This window comes from Dipodomys ordii, unplaced genomic scaffold, assembly GCF_000151885.1.
Source record: "Dipodomys ordii isolate 6190 unplaced genomic scaffold, Dord_2.0 Scaffold35, whole genome shotgun sequence".
Taxonomy (NCBI): Eukaryota; Metazoa; Chordata; class Mammalia; order Rodentia; family Heteromyidae; genus Dipodomys; species Dipodomys ordii.
In genome coordinates, this window is record NW_012267251.1 from 12429009 (window position 1) to 12447092 (window position 18084).

Genomic DNA, 18084 nt, shown 5'->3' on the forward strand with positions numbered 1-18084 from the left:
ACAAACAAACAAACAAACAGAAGTGGAGTTGTGGCTGAAGTTGTGGAATACCAGCCTTAACCAAAATAGCTATGGAGAGCACTGAGGCCTTGAATTTAAGCCTTAGTACACCAGCACAAAGAAATAAATAAATAAGACTTATGTATTGACATAAAAGAGATGTTACAGACATCAAATACACTGTATCATTAAATAAAGGAAGCAAGACTAAAGTAATATATATGATATCCATAGACATCTCATACATCTACATATGCATATACACCAGATATAAAAAGCCAATAAACAATATTCTAATGTCTGATAATATAACTCTCTAAATGATAACATGTACCTTTTGGACCAGAGAACAATTTTAAATCTGAGATGAAAATAGCCTTTTTAACAATTAATCTTTTTCTCAAGCCAAAGTATAGTGTAATCAAAGATAAGAACATTACAATAATCATGACAGGAAATGGATACAATGATACAATGTCTGACCTTTAAAGGCTCAATTCAGAGCTGAGCATGATGGCTTAAGCCTGTAAACCTAGTCATTTGAAATGTGGAGATTAGAGAATCACACTGAGAGGCCAGCCGGGGCATAAACGTTCATGAGCTCTCATCCCCACCACCTGGTAGGTAGAATGGCATGTATCTGTTACTACAGTGTAACCTAGTGGCTGGGTGCAGTGGTACAGGCCCGTCATCCCCAGAGGCACAGGCAAGAACAAGGAGGATTACAGTCCAGGTCCCTGGGCAGCAAGTGAGACTCTATCTCAAAAATAACCAAGGGGCTGGTGGTATGGTTCACGTGGTAGAGCACTCAGGTATTAGATCCTGAGTTGAATCCCCTGGTACTGCCAAGAGAATTTTTTAAAGGCTGAGTTGAAAGTTAATGATGAACAGCGATACATAGACCACATGCCATTTATGTAACTCTTGGTTCTATGTCAGCATTTAGCTTGTGAAGGCTGTATTATCTGATGGCTTCTTTTTCTGATGTGTATAAAGATTTCCCGCTTGAGTGTCCGCCACTTGCTGAGATCCGTCATGGGTATCACACAGGGCAAAAGGCTGGCCACTACGCCCCAGGGTCATCTGTGACTTATAGCTGCCAGCCTGGTTACTTGCTTGATGGACAGAAGACTATTGAGTGTTTATCCTCAGGAGACTGGAGCTCAGACAGTCCCACTTGCAAAGGTACCCTAAAATCACAATCTAGTTGAAGAAATTGGGTTGTTGTTCTGTTATTTGGTATGCTTTCTTATGTGTGGATGTTTTCTAGAGGCTCAGTGTGACCCTCTAGGACCATTTCCCAACGGGAAGGTAAAGGCACCTGCAAGTCCTCGGTTTGGTGTAACTGCGAGCTTCACCTGTAATGAAGGGTGAGTGGAGGGGAGGAGTGAGATTTCATTCATTTGGATTACACACACAGTATAAACCATGAAGCCTGTAGAAAGAAGGGATCTCTGTAAGAAGAGCCTGGAGTGGGGTTGTGGGAGAGAGGGAGGGAAGGGGAGTAAGACAGAGGGAGGCCCAGAGGAGGAGGGGGAGGGGAGAGAGAGAGAGAGGGCGCTGATAGAAAGAGTAGGTGCTCAGAGATTAAGTGAACTTGTCTTTGATTTTTAAGTAAAGGCTGTTGTTCTTCAGCACAAACTATCAACAGTTCCAAAACGACAACCCTCTCTTTGCAGGTATTGGTTAAAAGGCCAACCTTCTAGTCAGTGTGTGATTGTTGGACAAAAAGCTGTTTGGACCAAACAGCCTGTCTGTGAAGGTAGGTGAGGTAACTCACTGGTTTCTAAGGAATCTCAGAGGCTCAACAGGACACCACATACATTTGTTATCATACAGGCTCACAACAAAGAACTAACATCTTTAGGGATTATGATATCACTGACAGCCTCCATGGTATCAGCCTACCTGACCTCGTTATTCTCTGACTTCCTCCAGTCCAGGAAGAGTTTCTAAGCTTTTCCTTCCCTCAAAACTACATAGAGCTGGGCATCAGTAAGCCTAGCAACTCAGGGGGCGGAGATGTGAGGATCATGGTTCGAAGCCAGCCTAGACAGGAAAGTCTATGCAACTCTTACCTCCAATAAACTACTCAAAAAAGCTAGAAGTAATGCTGTGGCTCAAGTGGTAGAGCACTAACCCTGAGCAAAAGAAGCTCAGGGATAGCACTCAGGCCCAGAGTTCAAGTCCCAGGGCAAAAAACAAAACACAACTACATAGACATGCTAAGTACACAGCCAGGTTACTCACACAAAGCAGATCTTAGAAATGGATGGAGCCAGACTAGGTAAACTCAGAAAGGAAGTTCCAAGTTATCATCGCAGCTAGCTGCCTGGCTGGACTCATTCCAGATTCAAAATATCATTGCCTTTGAACCTAGTATGTGAGGAAGTTCCCAGCAGCACTTAGGGCCTTCTTATCTGCAGTCTGTGATCATTTGTATCTCTCTGCAATTTCTCTAGAAATCCTTTGCCCAGCGCCTTCCGCTATCCTCAATGGAAGACATACAGGCAGCTCTTCAGTGCGTTTTCCCTATGGAAGTAGAGTCACTTACACGTGTGACCCAGGCCCAGAGGGAGGAATCGAGTTTGTCCTTGTAGGGGAGAGCACTATCCACTGTACCGCGGGGAGCCTGATGTCTGGGAGCTGGAGCGCCCCTGCCCCACGCTGTGAACTCTCTACTTCGGCCATTCAGTGTTCACATCCCCAGATTCTCAGAGGCCTGACATTATCTGTGCAGAAAGAGCAATATTCCTATAATGAGACTGTGGTGTTCGCCTGTGAGTCTGACTTCACCATGAAGGGCAGCAACAAAGTCCGGTGCAATGCCCAAGGAATATGGGAGCCACCAGCCCCGGTGTGTGAAAAGGGTAGGTGTTCCAGTAGTCAGCAAAGGTGCTACGGATGCCTGGCTTTGAAAGAGCTAAGAGGCAGAGCTAAGGGACTTTAAACAGGGCCTTTTCCAGCTCCAGTAGGCTCAGTCACACTAATGTCTATGGCGTGCTTTCTTCATACCATCTCCACTGTTGTTTCGATGCTCAGAGGGAAAAATGTTAGAGATCACTAAGTTGTCCATTTCTTTAGGAAAGACAGAAAGAATCGGGGAGACCACTTCTTTGTGCTAAACATTGATTTCTTAAAAGCCAAGTCATCAAAGCCTCACCCAGGGCTATGTCAGAAGCCCCTTCAAAGCATCTGAGATGGCACTTTAAGAATGGAGGTGAGAGGAGAGGAGTTACACTCAACAGGAAACTGAATAAGATCTGAAACTGCTTCAGCACAGAAAGGAAAACCAGACAGAGGGGAAAGCCACGTTCAAAAATTACTGCGAGATGCCCCTCTGTGCCAGGCAGCTGGCACCAGCATGGAATTCTAACATTCATGCCAATTACTTTGGGTTTCTTTCTGTTGTGCACCTGTGTGTGTGTGTGTGTGTGTGTGTGTGTGTGTGTACTTGAACTTGGGGCCTTGCATTCTTGCCTGGCTCCATCTTTGTTGTTGTTGTTGTTTGTTGGAGCTAAGAATCTTTCACGTCTGTCTACCCTGATCTCAGCTTGAGAATGAGCAGCTCCAAGAGTAGCTTGGCTTAGAGGCATGATCTATCTACCGCGCCTGGTTTCGGTGGTTTACATTAAAAGAGGATTTTTGTATTTTTCCTTTGCTTTAGCATGCCAGGCCCCTCCTGAAATTCTCAATGGGCAAAAAGAAGAGAAACACATGGTCCGCTTTGACCCAGGAACATCTGTAAACTACAGCTGTGACCCTGGCTATGTGTTGGTGGGAGAAGAATCCATACATTGCACCCCTGAGGGGACGTGGTCCCCTGCTGTCCCCCAATGCAAAGGTACCAGACCTCAAGTACACTTGATATTCTGGCTTTAAGATTACCTTGAGTTGGTTTTCTCATCCTTGTCTCTTTTCTTAGTGGCAGAGTGTAAACCCATAGGACCACAACTCTTTACAAAACCCAAGGACCGGTTCATTAGACCAGCTGTTAATGCTTCTTGTGGTGAAGGGTGAGTGAAGACTGAATATCAGTCAGAATGGGCTTATCAGTGCTCACTGCGATCTCTTATGTAAGGGTTTCTTTCACTCATGGACTATGGACCCCACTAGTTCTCCAAGCATGGAAACTAGACAATGGATGGATGGTATGGAAGCTGGCTACCTTCTGTTGTTGATGATGATGTTGCTTTCCTATTTCACCTTGTCCTGAAAGTGTTCAGTCTGCTTGGAAGCCAATAGCTTTTGCTTAGCTTCCTGTGACCCACATTGCTGAATGACCTGACTCTTTATCTCTAGGTCCCGATTGAGTGGGAGTGCTTACCAACTGTGTCAAGGTACAGTTCCTTGGTTTGTAGAGATTCGCCTTTGTAAAGGTGAGTAGCAAAAAATGTCAGGATGTACAATGGTTGAGAACTGTGTGCTCCCTGGGAATTGTCTGTGTTAAGCCAGGCTTTGGGGATTCATGCATTTGATACTGTTCTGTTAACTTTGTCAGCAGCTATGGTTGCACAGCTGAGCTGTGTTTTTATTTTCACCCCTTTATTCTCGCCAGCTAAATGAATACCTCGCTGTGGTTTAGGGTGATATTAATGATGATGATGAATATGTGTTCACCCACTATTCTTCATTTGGGATACATTGGAGTTTTAGTGATTAAGGAAGGATCTGGATTCAGATTCTTCTCCTACTGCTTCATAGCTGTTTGACCTTAAGCAACTCACATAGAGTCTCTAGAATTCTAGTCACTCAGCTTTACATCTACAGGAACCAAAATTCTTGCAATTAAATGGTACTGTCCCTACTTTCTGAATGATGAAGCTGCCTGTTGCTAACTAGATGTTCATTCAACAACAAATATTCCTTGCTAACCATATAGATTATCATACAGCAAAGAGATTATACTACAAAAAAAAAGGACATTTCATTTCCCTATTGGTTATTTAAAAAAATTCTTCTTTTCAGTAGCAATTGATTCCTGGGCCTTACTGCCTCATGTAACATGAACTTGATCAGCGTATTCACTTTTAATGAAGATGTTTCTCTCCTCTGGAATCTGCTTACATTGTGTTTTATATACATAATGAACTTGGATATGACTCCCATCAGGAAAATCCATTCGTGCCCTGGATCATAACCAGCTTCTCTTCTCTTCTTTCATGTGAACAAACTTCTACAGTATCTTTTTGTCTCTCTAGAAATCACCTGCTCACCACCCCCTGTTATCTATAATGGGATACACACAGGAAGTACTTCAGAAGATGTTCCCTATGGGACAACAGTCACGTATACATGTAACCCTGGGCCAGAGAAAGGAGTGCAATTCGACCTCATCGGGGAGGGTACCATCCGATGCACAAGCAAGGACGGAGTGAGAGGCAGCTGGAGCAGTCCAGCTCCCCTCTGCAGACTCAGGCTCCCTGTGGTCCAGTGCTCAAAGGTGATCATTGACAATGGATACACGACATCTGTCAAGAACGCCTCGTATGTCTACAATGACAGTATAACCATCAAGTGTAATCCTGGCTACATTTTGAATGGCAGCAGCCAAATTCGTTGCAAAGCCAATAACACCTGGGATCCTCATATACCAACTTGTGAAAAAGGTAAGAAAAAAAATGCAATGGGAGTTTCTTTCAAAGCATTTATTTATTAATACTTGTTTGTTATCTCCACCCAAAGCTAGACTCATACCAAAAGGCCATGGAAAAGGAGCATGGGCTACTTTCCTACCTTCCCATTGTTCCCTTGTACACAGTGTGCGTTCCTTATGCAAATGCCCACCCCCTGGGATGTGGGATATACGCAGGATGGATAATGAGATAAGCTTTCTAAAGGGACTTATTTCTTCACAAGAGAAGAAAGCATTCCATGGTGGATGAAAGCTACCCTAGCCTTGGCTTCAGAGTTTTAGATTATGTTGTGCCCTGGCAGTTCTAAGGCTGAAATCCCTCTGTGTTTACGTGGGGAGTTTTCTCTCCAGGCTGCCAGGTTCCTTCTGAGATTCATCACGGTCGGCATACAGGTGGAAATATGATCCTTTTTGTGTCTGGGATGTCTGTAGACTATACTTGTGACCCTGGCTACATGCTTGTGGGAAATAAATCCATCCACTGTATGCCTTCAGGACAGTGGAGTCCGGCCCCATGATGCGAAGGTACTTTTGGCTCCAGAGTTGTCTTTCTTTCTGCTGAGATGCATCTATAAGTAACTCCAACTTTGCTCTTCCAGAAGGATGTGAACCTGTGCAGCTTCCACGTGGTTCACCTGTGAAACTAGTGAATACGTCCTGTCAAGATGGGTAAGTGTGAAACAATGCATGCCGAGAAAGAAGTCACTATGGATGGTGTATTAACTCCACCAAAGCTTGTGTCAGGCAGCCCCTCCAGGGGTCCTTCCTCAGCACACACAGCCAGCAGCCACCTTAGGTTCCAACTCTGACTCCTTCATGTCTTTTTGATATAGGAAAGGCTTTGATGTGAGTGACTGACTTACAAGAACATGGGTTTTAGTCTGTCTCTGTCAACGTTCTTACGTAGAAGTACCTCTGTACTTGGGGTTTGAAGAGGCTAGGTGGTAGAAATGTGATCTGGGGAAGAGGAAGCACATTATAATCTGTCTCTCTGTAGGTACCAAATGACTGGCTATACTCATGAGAAGTGTCAAGATACTAAGAATGGGGTTTGGTTTCAAAAGATTCCTGTTTGTACAGGTAAACCGGGGTGTGGGGGGAGGGAACTCTCCATACACCTGACATGTTAGAGAGGGCAAGACACTGAAGAGCTAATTGGCAAACCTGTGATAATTTAGTGTGTGGCTAACACTAATACTGGGAAACAGATTGTTTAGAAAGAATGAATAGATGTTATATATCTGCTCATTTTACTATGTGGAAAAATTGTAGCCTATATTTTCAGGATACCAAAACATCATTGTCTTTCTTACCTGCTAAGATTTTATCATATTTTCTGATTTTTTGTATTAAAAATCAAGTATGTGTATGTATTTTTGGAATGTTTTATGAGTGTGCATTGCTCACACAATCACATTTAATGGAGTCTTTCAACACCATTATAATCCAGGCTCCAAAGAACAGACAATTGTGTAACGTAATGATGCGTTTCATGGTGATATCTGTGCCTGAATGCAAACATTTGGATGTACTAGATGAAGTTGAATCCCCTAATATCTCTTCTGCAGTTATTCACTGTCAGCCTCCTCCCATGATTGCCAATGGGAAGTACAGAAGCACAGTGGAAGAGCCATTCCTATATGGAAGTAAAGTCTTTTATGAATGTGACCCGGGATTCTATCTTCTGGGAGAGAAAAATCTACAGTGCAGCAAAGATTCTAAAGGACAAGGATCCTGGAGTGGGCCTCTCCCACAGTGTTTACGCTCTCCTGTAACTCACTGCCCTAACCCAGAAGTCAAACACGGATACAAACTCAATAAGACACGTGCTACCTATTCCCACAACGATATAGTGCATGTGGCCTGCAATCCTGGCTTCCTCATGAATGGTAGTCACTTGATAAGATGTCACACAGATAACACATGGGTACCAGGCATACCAACATGTATCAAAATGGGTAAGTCCTTGAAGGGATGAAGTCAAGAAGGGTGTTGAATATGCACTTGTATTCAGCCTAAGGAAAATCATCTCAAAGCCAAAGCAGTTATAATGTTATGTCAGATGCCTTTTTCCTTCTTCTCACTTCTATCTGGATCGTGTTTTCCACCATTCCTTTCTCATTATATTCAGCAATAGCACATGAAAAGACGATGTTAGCTTCCAAATTGATGGGGTCTCCAATTTTACTATTCCTATGAATTGAGATTTTGGAGGGGAAAAAATCTCAATTTTTTTAGGCACATGTCTGACAATAACATTGCTTGATATTTTGATATTTAAGGCTACTGTGTCAGTGAAAAGACCTGTGAATAATCTGGAAAATGAAATTCGCCTTCAAAGCTACTGAACTGCATTTCTTGTAGTGTCCATTATCATCGGGGACATCTTTGATCCTGTTGGTGATTCTCTAGAGCTGAGTCTGCCATTTGAGAATTCAACTGATTTCAGTTCCCAGAACCACTCCTTTTAATCAGCACAGTGGTCTTATATGAACGGAAATCTGTTTCTACATTCCAGGACTTTACAGTGAACTTGCAGTGAGGTTTCCAGTGGCTAGAACTTAGGATCAAACTTTTCTAATTTGTTACATTGGGTTGTTTTACTTCCTGCTTCTTGGGGGCATTGAATGAAGCCTGGACTGCAGCCTGATCTCTATTTAAATGGAAAAACATTACACTAGGTGGGGTCCACAGCCACTGATGTTTTAACTTCATTTTGATACTTTTCATCGGATTATACATGGCATACAAGAAATGCCTGTTTGCCCAGCGTTGCTTGCTCTAGTTGGAATGAATGTCTCTGGTTAACAATTAATTAGCCAATAGGCATAAGTATGCCCTTGTGCTGACCTAAAGATCTTTTCTTTTTGCACTCTAAGCTTTCTTAGGCTGTCAGTCTCCCTCTACAATCTTCAAGGGGAATCACACTGGTGGAAATACAGCACAGTTTTCTCCCGGGATGTCCATCCGGTACAGCTGTGACCAAGGCTACCTGCTGGTGGGAGAGGCCCTCCGTGTTTGCACTCATGAGGGAATCTGGAGCCAGCCTGCCCCTTACTGTAAAGGTCCTTCATCTAATTCTGTTGATATTATTCTTCCTAGTGTACTAAGTTGTTCCCAAATAGATATGTTCATTTAAGCACTTCCAACTTAAAATCATCAGAGTAATGGCTCACTTTATCAAATGCATAGAACTAAATCAATACATTAACACATCCAAGTATCTTTAAAAAATAAGATAAAATGACTTGGCCAGGCACTGGTGGCTTACTCTTGTAACCCTAGCTACTCAGGAGGCTGAGATTTGAGGATTACAGTTCAAAGCCAGGAAAGTTCTTGAGATTTTTGTCTCCAATTAACCACCAAAAAGCCAGAAGTAGAGCTGTGGCTTACAGGGTAGAATGCTAGCTTTTAGCAAAAAAAAGCTCAGGGACAGCACCCAGCCACTGAGTTCAGCTCCAGGATCAGCACACACATACACAAAAAAGCCTTTTGTCATATTCTGCCCAGCTACTGACCCTTATGGAGTCATTTCAGATATAGAAAATTAAGTTGGTTTTATAAACTGAACTAAAGCACAGATTGTATTCACGTTATAGTGACTGTTGCAATAAGTGCATATGAAAAACACCATTACAAGAACATGACAAGCATTTTGAGTTCACTTGCTCTTATAGGCAGTGTGGGTAAAATGTGTATAAAAATCTCAGAAAGTGATTTTCATTTTCCCAACAAAGTATAGGAAATACAAGCAGTAAGTTAACATCTAATATTCTAGAATACTTTTTACAAAATGCTAGATATTATGCACAGGCCTTACCTTAACCTTGATAAGTTCCATGGAAGATGGTTCCATTATTATTTCTTTCTCATGGGTGGGGTCCTTGTGGCATAGAGAGATTTGTAACTGGCTCAGGAGGTAGTCAGTATTCCAATCAACGATCTTATACTATTGACCTCTACGCTGAACAAATGAAAGAAGAAATAACAAAGCATGTATGCACATGAATAATCACAGAGTAAGACTAGAAGTGCAGAACAACAGTAATTATGATACTTCCCATTCTAAGAAGACATTCAAAATATCCAAAACTGTTAGCATAGACATAGAGGCACACACACAAAAAGAAACCAATCCAGCTTAAATTATCTTCAAGTGGTTGAAACAGGTGGCTGGAAGACACTTTGCATACTGAGAATGAAATAAATTGGTCTCAGGAAGCTTTCCATTAGGAGAAACTTTACTTTCTTGGTAAAAGAACGAACTATAATCTGCTTCAACTAGATACCTTTCATTGCAGAGGTAAACTGTAGCTTTCCTGAAGAGATCAATGGAATTCAGAAGGGACTGGAGCCAGGGAGAGTGTATCAGTATGGAGCTATAGTAACCCTGGAATGTGAAGATGGGTACACCCTGGATGGCAGTCCCCAGAGCCAGTGCCAGGGTGACCACCAGTGGAACCCTCCCCTAGCGGTCTGCAGATCAAGTAAGTACAGGGTACTTCACGGATGTTTGTCTCAGTCAAGTACAATGTTTGAGACTCCCAAGACTTCAATTAGCACAGGTCTTTGACCAGTGCAATTATAACCAATTATCTTGAAGCTAGGTATCTATTCTAGAAAAAGTATATCTTTCTGAGAGTGAGGGACAAAAATAAAAGGAAATCAAAAGAGGGGAGCTCAGTTAAGAAAAGCAAGCAATGCAAACAAAATTAACAGTCTTCCATTTTGTAAAGAGCTGTAGCAGAGATTTCCCATCTTGTTGCATTCTATCCTGAAAAATCACTAATTATAAAGTTGAATATGTTGGCTTTTTACCCATACAGAACTCCCCCCAACTTACTTAACTAAAGTGAAAAACAAATCAATGAGTTATTACATAATTTTTTTAAAAAAGTTGTTATAGCCAGGCACTGGTGGCTCACGCCTGTAATCCTAGCTATTCAGGAGGCTGAGTTCTGAGAATTGCAGTTCAAAGCCAGCCTGGGCAGGAAAGTCTTTGAGATGCTTATCGCCAATAAACTACCAGAAAACCGGAAATGGTGCTGTGGCTCAAATGGTAGAGCGCTCGCCTTTAGCTGAAGAGCTGAGGGACAGCACCCAGGCCCAGAGTTAAAGCCCCACGACCAATCAAAAAAAAGTTGTTATAACTCAATGATTTAATAGTTTATAAGCAGACTGGGAAGGGAGCTGAGTGTTTTCACAGCACATAATCAGAAGATAAAGGAACTTGGGGGACAATGGATAGTGACACTACAACTGATGTTTTTATTTTATATTCTCCTTAGGATCATTGATTCCGATTCTTGGTGGTAAGTTTCCCTAAGCACTTGGACAAAAGCTGTTATTACAATGTTTCATAAATACATATACAATTAGACACCCCATATTTTTCCTGTTAATATTTTTTTTCACTTTAACCCACTGTATATGATCTTCTTTGGTATTTTAAGTATATTTTAATGAACATGCATGTTACAAAATACTTCTTTAGGATAGCACTGGAGGACTGACTTAAACCGCCATTTAGTACTGGTTCCTAAGTTAGAAGGTTGATCTTCATTAGCTTTTGGTATTTAAATCCCTGCTGCATGATTTAGTGCTTTTGAATTCAGCAGCCTTACGATGTTGTAGCAAAATAAATTTGTCACTGAGAGTCAAATGTTGTTAGATAAAATCACGAGATCCTGGCATCCTATGTGCCTAATTTCAACCTAGTGATAGGAATATTACAAGTAAAATGGAAAGGAACAGAGAAGCTCTATGGAAATTTGACTGAAAATCTGTGGTCATGAGCTTGGTACTTTAGCAATTAAATGAACTGGATCAAATCAGGAAGAAAAAAAAATCTTAAGTTCAATTGTAATCCTCCAGGAATTCAGCATTTCTGGTTGAGAAAAGGTATAGCCTTCACAATCGCTTCATAATAGGTCATATTCTTGTGATATTTGAAATTCACCGTTTCCCACCCTCCCCCCCCCCCCCCCGCCACTCCAGGTATTTGTGCCGGTTCAGCACTGCTTATTGTCTTGGCTGTCATCGCCTTATTCATGATAATAAAATACAGAGGACGGTAAGTTCAGAAGCCTTGTGTGTGTTGCTAGGGAAATAGGGATCTGAAGAGAGATGGTGACTGTGTCTATTTAGTCTTCTTTTGTTCTGTAGCTACTGAACTGTACCTACCGTGACTACCCCCACATTAGGCTCACTCACAAAGCCTAGTAGTAGGATATGCACTCTGACAGGAAGGTGATCACAGGTCATGAGGCAGATCTTCCATACACTTGCATGTCATGACAGGGAGCTGAGTTGGTCCTTCAGGATCTCAGGCAGGGAAGTCTTCAGATTTGCATTTTCAAATGCCGGAGTAGGATCCAGCTCTCCACTAAGGGAGCAGTGGCAGGGATTAGGAGGAGGCACACAGGTAAGAGGTATCTTTGCTGTTGACCTGATTAGGATTTCCAGGACTTAGTGACTCACTGGATGTGGGGAGCTAGGGGTACACAGAACAACTCCTGTGATGGTGATCCAGTGTCTCACCAAGAGAAGAGAGGAACAGCTCATGGAGAAACATAACCAGCTCCATCTAGCCTATATTCTGAGTTTGGTGATGGAGGACTTGGGGGAAGGGCGTGGGATCAGGCAGGTGTCACCAGTATCACACCGAAAGCCTTGACACTAAGAAGAACAGAAAAAGTAACAAAGTAAAAAAGATGGATGAGACCAGACTGAGCAGGAAAAAACCACTCTGTTCCATAGAATTCAAGAAAAAGAAGGGTCTCAAAAAAAAAAAGTCTGTTATTTGCATGACTTTCCCCACAGGAAGCTAGAAGAATAATTTTGGCTAAAAGTAATTAAAAGTTTAAATAAATAGAAACTGTGGTCTCTATCTCTTTCCTTCATGCTACTACTAACTTTGCTATCAGACCACTGCATGTGTGGGGAACACTGAAAGTTTAGAAATGCTTACAATGCAAACACTTCATAGAGCTCCAGTATGTTTATTATCGTTTGCTCATTTGTTATCCATATACTGTCTTTAAATGCCCTGATATGAACAGAGCATATATGTGATAGTAAATTCCTGTCTTGTTCTCTTGTTTACATTTTCTAACTTATTTTACTTTATTAATTAATTAATTTATGTTGTAATTGTTGTTTTTGGTGGTGGTGGTGGTGTATGTGTGTGTGTGTGTATGTGTGTGTGTGTGTGTGTGTGTGTGTGTGCTAGTCTGGGGCTTGAATTCAAGGCCTAAGAGCTATCCCTGAGTTTGGGGGCTCAAAGCTAGTGCTCTACCACTTGAGCAACACCTACACTTCTGGCTTTTTGGTAGTTAATTGGAGATAAGAATCTCACAGACTTTCCTGCTTGGGCTAGTTTTGAACTGTAATCCTCAGATCTTTGCCTTTTAAGTAGCTAGGATTATAGGTGTGAGCCACCAGAGCCTAGCTTCAGTTTATTTTCTAATAATTGACATAATATTTGACACTTGAGCTCTCTAGAACCCTTTTAATAGAGGAGTAATAAACACTTAAAAATCAATATTTAAAACTATATTTAAATGCTTTGATTTAAATAATTAAATATTTAACTAAAAGCTTAAATGTTTAAAATTAAAATTTTTAATTTTAATTAAATATTAGAATCAATATTGTAAAAATTAAGTATTTTTAAAACAAACATTTGGAAAAGATTGTGTTATTCTTTTCTAGGCTATCTAAGTTACTTTAACAAAGCCTAAATCTCACAGGGCCCTAAAATTTTCCTTCTGTATGATTCCTAATGTGCCTCCTATAAACTGATTTCTTAAATATGCTAGTATGAGACATGGTGTAAGGTTGCCTCAGCAGTAGTTTTCTTTCCTCACTGGTTTTTTCAAAGCCCTATATGATACTATAATCACATTTTATTGTCCTTCACTAATTCTGCTAAAGTGGTTTTAGAAGTATAGCCAGTCTATGGATGGAGATCAATAGTAGAGTGTTTTCTTAGCATGACCGAAAGCCTGGGCTTTATCCCCATCAATATACACAGACACACAGAGACAGACTGATGGACACACACACACACACACACACACACACACACACACACACACATGCATGTGCTTTTGAAGAATCAAATTAAAACAGTGTCTTGTGTCTTAAGTTTTCAGTGCTGTATCAGTATATGAGAATTTCAACTTAAACATCAAATATGCAAGTTTCCTTTTAAATTGTAATATAAAACTGATCCCACAGTGGTAATATTATGATCACATGCTAAAATAAAAATTGCTTTTTTCAATTTTTCTTCTTTCAATTTGAGGATCATTGTTGTTAGTTTTAAGAGTCATCCTAGACATGGAATAAAGCTATCTACCACCTGCTTCTGACATGGGCAGTTAGCAAAGTAACAAATTATTTATTCTCATGTGCCATTAAATAAAAGGAAGTTACAGTATTTACTTCATAAGATATTAAAGACAGTAAGATGAAATCATCTGTGCAAAGTACTAAAAGTTGGGAAAATGACAAACAACAGATACATCTTTATCGTAATCATGATCAAGGAATAAAGCTGATCATTTTAACCTTTTTTCTTATTTCTTCCATTTAGCCATTATTATACAAATGCAAAGCCTAAAGAAGGAGTGCTTCACTTAGAAACACGAGACGGGTATTCTGTTGATCCGTACAACCCAGCAAGCTGAGAAGAAGACAAATTGGTATCTAATGCCCCTGAAATATTTTTATTAATGCCTATGTCCAGACTGCCTTCATTTTTAATCAATAACTACTAAAGATATATATGGTTCTATCTCACAGGTGTCAATCATCATGCCAGAGCATTAATCATTTGCATACTTACTATTGTCAACTCGTGTTCTTAGTTTTTAAACCCATTTGTCCATTCAACAAATACTAATAAAATGGCTAAGAGCAAAACAAAGAAAATAAGAACTGTTATGAAGAGAAATAGGCCAAAGGGGACAGAGAAAAAGACAGTTACAAGGGAAGACCTCACTGAGAAATTGAGCGTTGTATAAAGACTTCAGGGAAGCAAAGGGCCAGCCATGTGACTCCGTTGAGAAGGAGCACTCCAAAAAGAAAGAACAGCCAGAAGGTGGTGGGTGCCTGATGTGTTGGAAGCACCCCTCAGGTGGCCAGTAAGCATATCATAGACAAGGAAGAGAATGGTAGAAATCCAATCAGAGAGAGAAGAGGTAATGATTGAGAGAAGGGGTAATGATTGTAGAGAGAATGCTAGATTGTCCTAATAACTTTGGATGCTGACATGGGAACCCTTGGCGTTTTGAGCCTAAGTGCTACATAATCACTTCAACTGCTGTGTGAGAAAGAGACTTTAGGAGAGCAAGGGTGCGTGATGGGGAATCAATTACAATAACTCGGGCAAGAAACTGGCAGCTTCTACACACATTTTCTTTTAGAGATAATAATAATAAGAGTTGCAGATGGTGTTTACCAGAATATAAGGGAGAAAGAGAGGCATCCGTGAAGCTGCGCTGGTGGCATCATTTTTGGCTTACGCATCTAGAAGAATAGAGTTGTCATTTAGATAACTGAGTGTGAAGAGTGAGGCTAGGAAGAGAAATCGGGACTTAAGACTTTGGAGATGCTAAGCGTGAGATGTCTCATGGACATCCAGCTCAGTGTTGAGAAGGCCAGTGATGCATAGCTAGCTCTGCGCTGTGAACAATAGGCCAGGCTGCACATACACATTTGGACCTTGTAAGCATATGGATAAACTAAATAAGATCTGAAGATCATCTAGGAGGTAACAAGGAGGAAAAAAAATCTAAGCCCTCAGCCTTGGCTCTTGTAATATTAAAGTCATAGAGAAGAGACCAATAAAGAATGGAAGCAACAGCTTGAGCCAAAGCTGCAAAGTAAGATATGCTAAAGTCAAGTGCAGAGAGAAGTTTATAGAGGAAGGAACAACCAACTTGGTCAAGTGTTACCAATTAGTCAAAAAAGATAGCTGGGTGCCAATGACTCACACCTGAGATCTTCAGATCTCAGCCTCCACGTGACTCAAAGCCAGCCCAGGCAGGAAACTCCAAGAGACTCTTATCTCCAATAAACTGCTCAAAAAAGCCAGAAATGGCACTGTGGCTCAAGTGGTAGAGCCCTCACCTTGAGCTGAAGAGCTTAGGTACAGCGTGCAGGCCCAGATTTCAAGCTCCATGTCTAACCAAGAGAGAGGTGGGGGGAGGGAAGTGAAGGAAGAGAAATTGTACATATTAACATAGACACCTCCCTCCCTGTTTTCCCATCAGGAGGACCAGATAAATAGAGCAATAGCATGACTTAAGTGGGGAAAAAATAAATAAGAAGTCAAGGGAAAGAATTCTGAAGAATGATTAAATATAGTGTGGTTTTTATAGGCTGAAGGGAATGATCTAATGATTGTAATGAATGATCTAATCACTTAATGAATATAATAGAAGGCAGGGGAGAAGGAAACATGCTGGGGCAACATTTGGCTGCATTAGAGAATGCAAGACCTGCTTCTTGAACAGAGGAGTTACCCTGAAATGGTCAAGACTGAGTCACTGCCCTGAAATGGTCAAAGACTGAGTCACAGAAGAGAAGTCAGAACACAGGGCATAGACAAAGATGGGTGGGAAGGGGGATGGGAAATGCACATGGTGAAGTTCTCTTCCAGTGGTTCTGTTTCCAGAACGGAGCTGAGTTGAGAAAGATGTTAGGGATTAAGTATGTTGCTAGGGAACAAGGAGACAGACCCTGTGACCGGTCTGCCAGAAGTTCCATGGAAAAACTGGGGATTATTCATTGGAAGGTTACCTTAGCAGGCGTTATGCTGTGGGTCTTTCATGCCTTGCCTCATTTGGCCCTTACCACCGCTTTGAAAAGATGGCTGTTATCTCCAGATAACACAGGATTCATTTGCAAGATGAGAAAAACTAAGGTTGAAAACTTTCTCTGGGACAAAGTCAAGAATTCAAGTTCAGACTGCTTTCTCCTACACAACCACCTCTGCCCCTTAGTTCACTAAGACCAATAAGACTTGTGTGTGTCCTAGTGAAAGATTAAGTACCATAGCAAGGTACAAAAAACCCCTTGTGGCCATTAAGGAAGAAAGAGCTGCTCGCTGCCAGGGAATTGTAGAAAAAGGAAGAGGGAAACGGAGGATCATCGTGGCACAGGGGTCCTTAAATACAAACCTGTGAGGCCTCGTAGTAAAGCTATTGCATAAACATCTATAGAATTGATAGACAAGTAAGAAATAGAGTATTTCTTCCATTCTCCCTCATTTAGCATTATATATTTGTTCTAGATCATGTCAAGGGAGAAGTACTTCTTAACAGAATGATAGCTTCTTAGAAGCTTTACAAACATTCTAGCTGACTTGTAGGTTGAACGTTAAGGCCTTCCTTATTTACACTTTCACTTTCACTGCTGCTATTCCTGCTGAACAGAAATGATCTATTTCAGTGCCTCCTGGACTGGGATCCAACTGCACATGAACTCAAGAACTCCTTCAAATATCAGCAAGTCTCTCTCTGTGGTCTCCACATCAGTGAAATGATTTCATAAGCTAAAACTTTCCCTTTGCACTTATTCTCCAGAACAAAGAAACCTTGCTAGATGGTCCAGATGGAGCCCAGCTTTCTACTGGGTGTGGTACAAGAATTTCTGAAGCTCAACTTGAGATCCACCGGAAGCCTTTTGATAAAGTATGGCTATGTTGGACACACCTTATTGGGAACACTGGCTTTATTTTTAATAGCAGCTGCCTTCTCTGATGTGATTAATTAGTCCCATTTGGTTGGAATATTTCTCAGGACACTGAATATTCTTTGTCATAGTCACTTGGTAATCTCAATTTGCACATGGTTTTGAAGTTGTTGTAAAGTTATACTTATAAATAGTTAGCGCTGGAAGTGGCGCTGTGGCTCAAATGGTAGAACATTCGCCTTGAGCTGGAGAATTCAGGGACAGCACCCTGGTCCAGAGTTCAAGCCCCACAACTGACAAAAAAAATAATAATAAATAACTATTTAGTGTACGATTAGACTGTTAGATACTTCATAGTTTTCTCATGAGCTTCAGTAGTTGGTAGGATGTAATTTCATAAAGTGTACATAAGCCGTTAAAATAAATTGTATTTGTTTAAAAACAGATTTGCCTTATGTGACTCTGTCTTTCTGGAGTCAATAAACTCTTGAATGATAATCATAATCTTAGAGTTTCTAGAGATCATGTTTAATAGTTATTCATTCTGGATATAAAACACTTGACCATTCTTGCCAAACTCCAATTCACAAATTCAACCTACACTCCCAAGACTCATCCTTATTTTCCAGCCAACACCTTCCTCCAATCCATCCATTCTTTCCCACTAGATACTAGTTGTCGATGCTGATTTCCTTTTATTCAATTATTTAAACTATTGAGAAACAAAACTCTCCTCACTGATGATT

At 41.0% G+C, this 18084-nt stretch overlaps 1 protein-coding gene across 1 annotated transcript in view; it reads left to right on the forward strand.

Moving 5' to 3' along the window:
* Positions 1-17782, forward strand: part of Cr2 (complement component (3d/Epstein Barr virus) receptor 2) — a 35019-nt gene extending 17237 nt beyond the window's left edge. The window contains exons 10-26 of the mRNA XM_013017337.1: positions 997-1185; positions 1271-1370; positions 1680-1762; positions 2463-2870; positions 3668-3844; positions 3926-4016; positions 4303-4379; positions 5202-5609; positions 6235-6304; positions 6633-6715; positions 7204-7593; positions 8515-8700; positions 9937-10122; positions 10924-10947; positions 11633-11708; positions 14235-14343; positions 17230-17782. Of these exons, the coding sequence (XP_012872791.1) occupies positions 997-1185; positions 1271-1370; positions 1680-1762; positions 2463-2870; positions 3668-3844; positions 3926-4016; positions 4303-4379; positions 5202-5609; positions 6235-6304; positions 6633-6715; positions 7204-7593; positions 8515-8700; positions 9937-10122; positions 10924-10947; positions 11633-11708; positions 14235-14328 (2642 nt within the window). The 3' untranslated portion in view covers positions 14329-14343; positions 17230-17782. The remainder of the gene's footprint in view (positions 1-996; positions 1186-1270; positions 1371-1679; positions 1763-2462; positions 2871-3667; positions 3845-3925; positions 4017-4302; positions 4380-5201; positions 5610-6234; positions 6305-6632; positions 6716-7203; positions 7594-8514; positions 8701-9936; positions 10123-10923; positions 10948-11632; positions 11709-14234; positions 14344-17229) is intronic.
* The last annotated feature ends 302 nt before the right edge of the window (positions 17783-18084 follow it).